At 39.2% G+C, this 10,422-nt stretch overlaps 1 protein-coding gene across 1 annotated transcript in view; it reads right to left on the reverse strand.

Annotated features, from left to right (window-relative positions):
• Positions 1-9,877, reverse strand: part of sema4f (sema domain, immunoglobulin domain (Ig), transmembrane domain (TM) and short cytoplasmic domain, (semaphorin) 4F) — a 51,411-nt gene extending 41,534 nt beyond the window's left edge. The window contains exon 1 of the mRNA XM_041986125.1: positions 9,126-9,877. Within this exon, the coding sequence (XP_041842059.1) occupies positions 9,126-9,213 (88 nt within the window). The 5' untranslated portion in view covers positions 9,214-9,877. The remainder of the gene's footprint in view (positions 1-9,125) is intronic.
• Between the last annotated feature and the right edge of the window lie 545 nt (positions 9,878-10,422).

Consider the following 10,422-nt stretch of genomic DNA (forward strand, 5'->3'; position numbering starts at 1 on the left):
TTATCAATTCCTCTGCTATAGTGTGAGGCGTTTTACACCAGGAAACTCTGCAAACTACTTCAGGTGAGTTATGCCTTCGATGAGACAGATGCCGGTTTACTTAAACAACTCTGCTATATATATGACAGTTGAGTAGTTTATTTCTAAAGAAGTCAAAAGGCTTTTTTTTTGTGTGCAGGATGAGAAGTCCCAAAGTGGATTTATAACTTGTTTGACTTCATACAGTCAGATGCTAATATTCTGAGTCATACAACAGACTCCGGTGTCCCTTAACCACCATTGACTATTACCATTACTATTAGCATTGCCTGGTCAAACCTAGAGCAAAATATGCCTCATCACATTTTCTTGCTTTTCTATTTGGTAGTTGAAATCTCTAATAGTAAGTTGTATATCTACTTCCTCTGGTAACTGGCTGAACCAAAGGGCGTCAAAGTTGACAGCTGGATTACCCGTTAAACCTGACAGTCCAGTTCGCATTTCTGAGTCTGCGTAATAATCTGTGTATGCAAAGTACATACTTTGTTGTCACCTGGCTAATGATGTCTTCAAAGCATATGCCCCAGGAATTAACCTTACAACTTGGATTTTCAAAGAATATTAAACTCCCCCTTTAATTATACTGTATATGACAGATACTACCCATTACTTTCATGTTACCTCCTATTACATTGAATGGCTTTGCTTTTTGTATACTTGTAGTCTGTTGTAAGACTCATCCAAGCTCTGCTGTTATAATTTGATTATACATAACATAAAAAAAACATTTAAACACAAGAAACAGTCTTAAACCTTCAGGAAAAAATGTGCTTTTGAATACAGCAGTGTGATATGATATTAAAAACTTATAACATCAAGCTGATGTAGTGCACAAAACATAAATACAGCTTTGATCCCTGAAGACCCAAGGCACAGCCAGTTCCTGGTACAGTAATCCAACCTTGAAATTTGACCAATTCCTTATGCCTTAATGTCTTATAAGTTGAGTTGGGTTTACAGTTTTGCAAAAGAGTTGAGCTGCAATAAGCAATGAGCTTCTATTTTTAGACCGGACGGTTACTGTGTTTGCAGGTGGATTCACAAAGTGTCTGCTGCTGGAAAACAGCAGCTTAGTGAGCTTTTCTTTAACTTCCTAAATGCTTTATTTACTGTCAACATTAAAAACTTGTAGGAGAAAGTAGCCCACACAAGCAGCTGACAGGGACCAATCACAGTTAGGCTATGCATGGCTGTCCAAGTTACCCAAGTTGATTTTGTAATTGATAAAATAAATAAATTTGTTTGCTAAAAAAAAAGTCTATGAATGTCTACAAGTTTGTTCTTCTTTTTTTTTTCTTTTTTTTTTTACTGTAATTTAAAAATTGTATATGTACATGCTTAATATTATGCAGAACATTGGCTTTGTCATGCTACACCACTGATGAAATGGCTTTGTTCCCATAGCTCAGTGTCAGTGCAGTGAGGAGGCAGAAAAACTGTATTTAACAAGTTTTCCCTGCACTCAAACTCAGGAGCCTGCACATAGTATGGAGTTATTTTTGTGTTTTTATTAAATGCAAAAAAAAAAGTGATCTGAGAGTGGAAAAATGATCTGAAAGGAAAAAAATATATTTGATATAAATATTTTTCACACTGATAGCAAAAGATAATAATATTTGAGACTAAAAAAAGTTTTGAGATAAAGGTGCAGACATGGTGAATATGCATTGATCTGTTGTTTTTGGCGGCGGAGTACGGAAGCGTGGAGCTCTCACCCAAATAAAAAAAAAAAATCGGACCTTATTACGTTATAACGTGATACGTTTCAGGTTTTTACAATAAATATATCACGTTATAATGTGATAAGGTCCGATTTTTTTTTTTTTTTGCATGTCTGCACCTCCCAGTGAATCAATGGTGGATCACAGCGCAGGGATAGCAGGAGTTAGTCATGAATATTAATGAGAAAGGCATAATCAGTATGCAGAAATGATCGCCACCCAGCTGTCAATTCGGTTGAGAATGACCAATAGTAACATGGACCCGCCCATGACACAATTTTCACATCGATAGCAAAATCTTGAAACGATAGCAAAGACTTCGGTTTTGAGAGAGAAAAGAAAAAAGCTTTAAGAGAGAGAAAAAATTGGGAGAGTAAAAGTTTTCACTCTGATAGCAAAAAAAATATATAATTGAGAGTAAAGAAAGGCTTTTGAGAGTTTTTTTTTTTCTAGGAAATTATTTTTTTAAATGTCAAATTATTTTTTAAATGTGCTGTAACAAGATACTTTATCTCAAAACTTTTTTTTAGTCTCAAATATTATTATCTTTTGCTATCAGTGTGAAAAATATTTATATCAAATATATTTTTTTCCTTTCAGATAATTTTTCCACTCTCAGATCACTATTTTTTTTTTTGCATTTAATAAAAACACAAAAATAACTCCATACATAGTGGCTTTTTCCAGCTTCCAGCTGTCACAAAGAGTTAAAAATGCCAAAAGACACAATCTGGAGGGGAAAAAACTGACTGCAGCACTAATGTGAGGAGGTTAATATGTGTCCACCTTTGAAATCAACACCTAACACAAACACAAGAACATGCTGCTCATAAAGCATTAAGTTCTATTCTGGACCTCTGCAGAAACAGTAACACCTGGAGCGAAGAAATCCAAAGCTGAAAACAAGTGTAGTGTGATGGAGGGTGTGTTTGTTTGTGTGTGCATCTAACAGGAAAAGGCTCAAGGAAGCATAGTATTCTACTCACGAGAGAAGAGAGATCTGTCAGAATGTGCGTTTGTTTATGTGTGTGTGTATGTGTGTTTTTCCTTCCTCCCCCTCCAACACACTTCCCTTTGCCTTACTGCTGACACAGGTCCTGCACAATAGCAGCAAACACATAAACACAAGTTCACCTTCAGTATAAACAAGGATCATCCAGATTTGAAGCAACACTGAATGAATCCAACACTAAATAATTCAAAGTTTCATGACAAAAAAAATGTCATAAAGGGAGGTAGAAGTGCAGAGCATGGCTTCACATCCTGGACTTTCCATTAATGGATGGGCTCAAACCTACACACACACACCCAGACTAACCAACAGATGAACTGATAGCTCAATCTACTGATGACTTTTGTTGCTTCCAAATCTCCAATCTGTCTGAGTAAACAGCCACCAACTCTCAGAGGATCATCTCATTGTGAGCAGTTGAGCATGTGTGTGTGTGTGTGTGTGTGGGAGTGTGTGTGTAGATATCTCAAAGAGGCTCACAGGTTAAGTGGATGCAGGGTCTCAAGTTGAACAAGGTGATTCTGTGTGACCTTTCAACTCGCATTAAACGTGTGATGCACATCAAACCCTGTGTGTGTCTGGTTGGTATGTGTGAGACAAGATCAATGACTTTCTCTGTCTTTGTTTTTTTCCATCAGCATCATTTAGTTTCTGTCTCTGATCTCAAAGTTTGTCTGATGTGCTTTAAATGCTCTCATTAACTGATCATTTTTCCTGTTAATTTCACCCTCTTTTCTCTTGCCCTTCATCCTTTTCAACCCCTTTTTTTCCAGGATCAGGAAAATCCACCCATGTTTAAAGCAATCAATAGCTACTCACTTAGAGCTCCCTTCATTTGTTTCCTCTTACTTCGCCTCAATTTGATGAGCAATACTATTGATACAACTGTTATGTTTGAATGATGATGGTTATAAGTTGCAGCTAGATAAAAAAAAAAGATGTAATTAATATTATAGAAACTTTTACTTAAAAAAAATGAATAAATCCAACTTAAGCGCAGTGTCTTATTTAAATGCTAAAAAGTGCTCACCAGGCATTATATTCAGTTTCAGCTTGCCTTCTATCAGATGGGAATTTCATGCTACGGAGAGCTGGAAAAGCTGGAGATAAGCAGCAAAAGCGGTCTGAATCCCAATGAGTCGATGATGCATGCTTCAGCTGTTTGCTGCATTTTAACAACACTCTGCAGGTAATACACTCAAACACACTCTGCTAAATTATTAAAAACTTTTATTTTACAACCTTTAACAGGCATTTATTCACATAGAGAAACAATCTCATAGGATCTTTTTGAACGAGGGAGTGAGAGCATGGAAGGCAGAGGTTGAATGAATGAATGAATGAATGAATGAATGAATGAATGAATGAATGAATCCACCTACAGGATCCGCCCACAAAGTCACTGACTTAAACATACCTTGCATTTCAAGCTGTCCTCAAACGAGATGAGCACAAGGTGAAAAATCTGAGCAGTGTGAAGAATCCCTGAAATCCTCCTAATCAACAATCAAAGTCAATCTGTTGACTTATTTGTGTGTGTGTGAAAAGGAGACAAAGAGTGTGCGTGGCCTTTGGCATCTGACTCGGTTTGACCGGTACTTAGACCGACTCCAGCCACGGAAATTATTCTGTGGGCTGACAACTGACAAACAATAAGAGGTCATGCAAGAACATTGACGTGTGTGTGAGCTGCTAATATAATTCGCCATATTAGAGGCAACGTCTGGGCTTCATAAAGAGAGCATTATGAGTCAAAGCGTATGAGAAGCTTATGAACTTTGCTGCTGAATATAAGAAGGTGTGAGGGAGGATTTCCTGTAGGTGGCCTACGACAGCTGAGAATTTACTCCTTTGATCCTTCTTTTATTCACTGCCTCTTTTCCTCCTCTTGTGTTTGACATATTTTGATTTGAATTTGATTCTATTTCCTCTTTTTTATCTGGATTAAAATTTCCAATTTTAAACACTCCTTTAACAATTTCTGATCTTATAAATCCTACAACTGAAAAAGTCCTATTGTATCTTAAACCTGCTGACACCTGTTGCTACCTTGCTTTGTTATCCTTAAGCTTTGCTTGAAGATTAGTTAAGTTTATTTTCAGATAGGATTTGAGAAACGTCATGAAAAGGATAAAGAGAAAAAAAGCAAGGCACAGGAAAGACAGAAAAACAAAAGGCTGCAACAAAAAAGACGGAAGGTTGTGCATCAGAAATCGGCTTGAGGTATTTTGGATGAAGCAAGGGAGCGATGTAGCTAGGAAGGCAGGTTTTAAAAATGCAACAGCTTTTGTTTATGCACTCAGACTGTGGTCAATGCAAGGGTTTATAAGACAAAGCTGAAAGAAGCGCTAAAAGCCATTTCCCCATTCCCATGGCACCACTCAACTCCACCACACCCGATCAGCTACACTACAGAAAGGAGAGAACCAATAGGCTGCAAAAGAATGACAGAGATGGAGACAATGGGATGCAGGGATGACAAAAGGGAAGCAGCTCTTTAGTCCTTAAAACCACATCATATTCTCCAGGGGTGACAACAATGCAGCCTCAACCCGAACACATAAATGGAAGGAGTTCAAATGGATTCTCAAAGGCAAGGCTCTCTATAGACAGATGGTGGTTAGATTCTTCCTGCTCTAATCCCCTGATATTTTCCTGATGATGGAAACATTATACAGGAACTGTGTTTGTCATGAGCTGGATTATCACACCAAACAAGAAATCTTAGAATTAATCCACAAATATTAACTTTCCTCCGACAGTCAAAAAACATAGTTTGTCTTACTTGTCTCTACGTTGACCCAGAGCTGGACTAGCAACCTGTCCAGGGTGTATCCTGCCTATCACCTGACAGCAGCTAGTTTTGGCTCCAACCCCTCCCTGCAACCCTGCATTGGATTAGGCAGGTGCTGTTAGATGGTTAGCTTCAAGTAGTAGTATCACTTCCAGCCTCTGTCCTAGACAAAGTTAGCTGTCTGAGACTGAAGCATGGCCTCATAGAAATCACTGAGTAAGTGAGTGAGTGATTTTTTTACAACTGCAAGCAGATGTTCATCATGCATCCTGTATATCCATCAATGTACTAAAGAGAACTAATTACTGTACTAAGATAATTGTTATGACTCAGAACTGTTTTGATACACAATGTGAGCACTGCAGAGACTACTGAAATTGCTCCACGATCATCTTCAGCTCTTTCACAATTAATCAGAATGTGTCTGAGTTGTGTTCAGTATCAGGATACTTGATCTATAGCCCCACACTTTTTGAGCATTTTGGATCAGTTGTAGCCACCATATAAATCATCTCTCATCTATACAATAGATTTCTAAATAATAGAATATTAGAATTGTATTGCGTATGTCTTCAGTATATGATGTTTAATTGGACCTGATGAAGCCAAAATCCAGTAAACCAAGGAACCAAGTGGAATGATGATTATAACCCACAAACATCAATCATTTCAGGTCTACTGATGTTTCTTCATACTTGTACCTACCACAAGTGCTCTAAATTTGATGAAATTTCACCCAGTGGTATTTGAGGTCCACATTTAAGGCTTTTCTAAAAAATTAACACTTTTTTTGTCACATATCAAGATGAAGTTTTAAAGAATGGTGAAGAGTAGCATCTGAAGAAAGGGGTGGGAATAATTTAAGTCCGCTCTGGAATCTTTTTAAACTTGATGGCCCAGAAAGTTGGCAACGACCCCACTTTTCATGCACACCACTGAGAATCAGATGCTTCCTTGTTTATCTTCCACCGTCATTTAGTGTGAAGCAGAAAGATCGTCTTGCATTCGAAATTCACAAGAATCCCAGAGCAGACCCGTTTTAATGGCAACCACCCCTGTACCTTCCCACACATACACACACAACAGCATTCAATGATATGATGGCTCAAACTGTAGCTTCACAAAGAAGCCATCACCAGCCAAGTTGGAACTAAAACAAAAAGCCACAAGGCAGCAATAAATCTTCGATTACCAAAGGCTACTGAAGTGAGAAAATCTTTGAATGGAGATTCTGTTAAGCTGCTGTTGACTGCAAACAAGGGAAAAGTATAGTTTTGGTGGGCCATGCAGGTGGTAAAATAGGTGGACACTGGGTGGCCTCAACATCAACATAATGCCTGTGTGTATTGTACCAGAGGAGTTTCTATCTAACCATGACAGAAGAAATAGTTTTGCTTTGTCTTATTGTAAATGGACCTTGATCCATCAAGTCGCTTCAGGGGTGGGCAACAGACCCCACCCCATGTTTGGCGACTCCCTAACATGAGAAAGCATTGAAACTGGTTGAAGCTGGCAGATGGGTAAATCCAGTCCAGTCACACAAAGATACAGTTTGGTGGAGTTGTTTTTAGTCACATTTTTAGTCATATGGCTATTAATTAAATTAATTAGTATTTAATATTAAGTATTACATTAATTAGTTGCACCATAAAAATCATAACTCCCATAAGGACGACAGAAAAGGACATTCTTCTGGTGCAAGACAGATGGATAATATAGAATAGCAGGAAAATCTAAAGTGCAACATCTTATAGAAGATGTTTCTTAGATGATATTTAAACAAGCTTAACACACGCAAAGACATCACCTGACCATTTCTACCCTGTCTTACATAAGGATGCTTTCTTTAGTCATCATAACACTTAAGCAAACAAAGAAGCATGCACAGAGACACACACCCTGATGAGGATTGCCTTAACTCTGCAAGGGATTTCATAAAGATCTGTGTTTACATTTAGCATGGAACCTCATGAAACACATGCATTTCTTTGTCTATTGCTTTATAGTGTAAATTATAGACATTGCATAGTAGTAAACATATCTGGAGGTTTCCCACTCTTTCTCTCACGCTGATTGCTCATTGTTGGCGTTCACTCAAACTGTATTTGTTGTGAGTCCAGTATGCTACAGGCAAGAGTTGCATAATGATACAGAGACAGGGAGCTGACTTACAGACACTTCATTCATTCAGCAAACGAGCCTGAACCAACAATAAGCGAGTTTCCAGTGTTAGAACCTGGAGGTTGATCACAAATGTGAGGATGTGAAAGGGTTAAAGTGCAATAGGCTCTGCTGCTTCTGCATCAACCAGGCAAAGCCCATTAATACTGTCAGGTGACCTGAGTGCAGACTCATGGTAAATGGACAGAGTGACGCAACCTCTAAATCTTTTCCTCCTCACTGGATCATGGTGTAAACACGGTCCCATTGCAGAGGGAGAATGAACAGGTCGAGAGCAAATAATCAGGCACCAAACACTGAAAAGTAAATGTAAGGAGAAAAAAAAGTAGCACAGAGTTATTACCTGCAAAACATCCAACTTCAAAAAGAAATATAACCATAAAAATATTGGAATACAATCTATAAAGAGATACAAAATAGCTGTGTTACTTTTTATGTTGTGATCGGTGCCCCACTTTCATTTTTTGTGGACCAGTTTAACTGTCAGTCGTTTTTCAGAGACCAGGATAGCTGGAAAATCTGTGACCACGAGGGTCAGCAGCACAAAGAAGGAGCTTGTTAAAAAGCTGGCCTTGTCTTCTGTTCACTCTGACATGTAGCCATAAAACACATGTCTGGTTCTTTTTCATCCACTATCACTCTTTAAATGTCAGCACATAACTTGCACTATAGCCGGGGATTCTGCTGCACTGCTACTTTATAATTAATTCTCTGTCTCTGTTAGACTGACCCTAAGCAAAATGCTGAATCACAACCAGCTTACAGAGTCTGACCTCTGCCATCAGGACAAATAAAAAGACAGATTCTCTATGCATCTGTCCATCCAGAGGAAAACACGTTTTACTGAACTGTCGCTTTAAATGTCAAAGCTGAAACGTGTCTAGATCTACCAACGCTGTCCGTGTACTTGTTACGGTTGAGCGGAACAAGTCTGGCACCTGCTTGCTTCACCACCATCATAATTTATCAAGCAACAATGAAGGCTGGAGGCATCGTTTGGCTCCGCGCACTGAGCGTATAAAACAGTAGTGCGGGGCAGAGTTTGACTACACACATTCAAACTAAACTTGGGGTAAAACGGTGTTCAGCATTTTCTAAACTTCCCTTCATTCTGGGATAAATCTGTCAGCTCAACATGCCATTAACAGAACTCAGGAACATGCGAACGCAATAAAAAGTTGCAGGTGTCGCTCCATCCTCGTTCCATGCGCGCTTGTTTTGAGACCATGCGCCTTTTTACATGAAGGCATTAAATGCAAATAAGCCTCATGCCAAAACAACGAAAAACCATTATAAACAACAGATCTATTATCAACATTCGTAAGCAAGCTTGCCACGCTGACTTTTTGTTTTCCTCCACCTTTCCGTTTTTACTCACCTCCAAATCCGCCAAGAGTCGCAGCCCGAGAGCCTCCGGAGAGCACACAGCACAGCAGGAGAAAGATCATCACACCGACGACAGCCATCCTGTCAGCTCCCGTCCTGTAGTCACGGTAGATCTGATTTCAACCACCAAAGTCCCGCACTCGTGGTTTCAGCTTCTATGCATCCTGTTTCTGATCAGTTCTCAGGTTCATCTGACTTTTAAATGGTTTTGGAGTCGGTCCAGTGCAGGGATGAATATTGTGAAGTGATAATTTTAATTGTTCTGCCACAGGTTACAGTTTTCCGGGAGGTGCCATCTGCACAAAGCGCGCAGAAGTGTGAGCATCCGCTCAGCGCAAATGTGAGGATTTTATTCTTCACCCAAGAAACGTTTCATACCGAGAAACGGGATGTAGGTTGTAGTTATATTTGTGGTGTATTTCAGACGAAACTACTAACTAAAGTAATCCAAAGTACCATGACCTCGTGCAGGAATCATGTTCAGTGTCCCGGCTATAATAATAATAAGCCGTAGAGCTTCGCTCTTCCCCCGGTCAGCACCCTGGTGTCGCCTCGCGAGCTTGTCCCGCTGCAAGAAGCGACCCTTTACTCCTCTTCCTTTTAAAATAATCGATGTAAATTCAAATAAGGAAATCTCGTTTTTTTTTTTTGGTCCGTTGAGGTCTCGAAAGCGCTTCGTGTCGCTTAGACTGCAGCGCAGGAACGTGATCACAGTGATATGGAGGATCGTGGCCGGCTCTGGTGGTAGATGCGCTCGCGTTGTATGAGAGGCAAGCTGAGTAAAAGCCAAGCCTTTCGAGCCCCGCCCACCAATGTACTGGGCCTTCAGGTAGACGATGACATCACGAACCCGGCAGGTTTGGGTGCATGTGGAGACCGATTTTTCTTCGGAACATCATTGGCACACACCGTGAGAGTATTCTTCAGAATTAGTTATTCCATTAGTGAGAAAATCCTTAGTAATCACGAATAATTGCAGGGTTTAAAAGATTATTATAATTTTGGAAGTGGTCACATTATCCCTGGACTTTTCATTCAGAAATGTCTATTTTATAGCTGTGGTCAAGTTTGTATAACTACAATCTGTAGAAACTTTTACATCATGTTACTGATTCTGGAGGGGAAAAAGACATTCTGTCAATGTTGCTAACTTGCAAATAAATCTAGGATACAAAGCCAAATGCAGTTTCTGTCCAAGTATCCTAGGTTATCCTTCTGTAAAATTCAAAATAACAAATGTTCTTGATTGATTGTGTATTTAAATACCTTCCTCTTTTTTTATTTATTCC

Source organism: Melanotaenia boesemani, chromosome 5, assembly GCF_017639745.1.
Source record: "Melanotaenia boesemani isolate fMelBoe1 chromosome 5, fMelBoe1.pri, whole genome shotgun sequence".
In the NCBI taxonomy this organism is placed as follows: Eukaryota; Metazoa; Chordata; class Actinopteri; order Atheriniformes; family Melanotaeniidae; genus Melanotaenia; species Melanotaenia boesemani.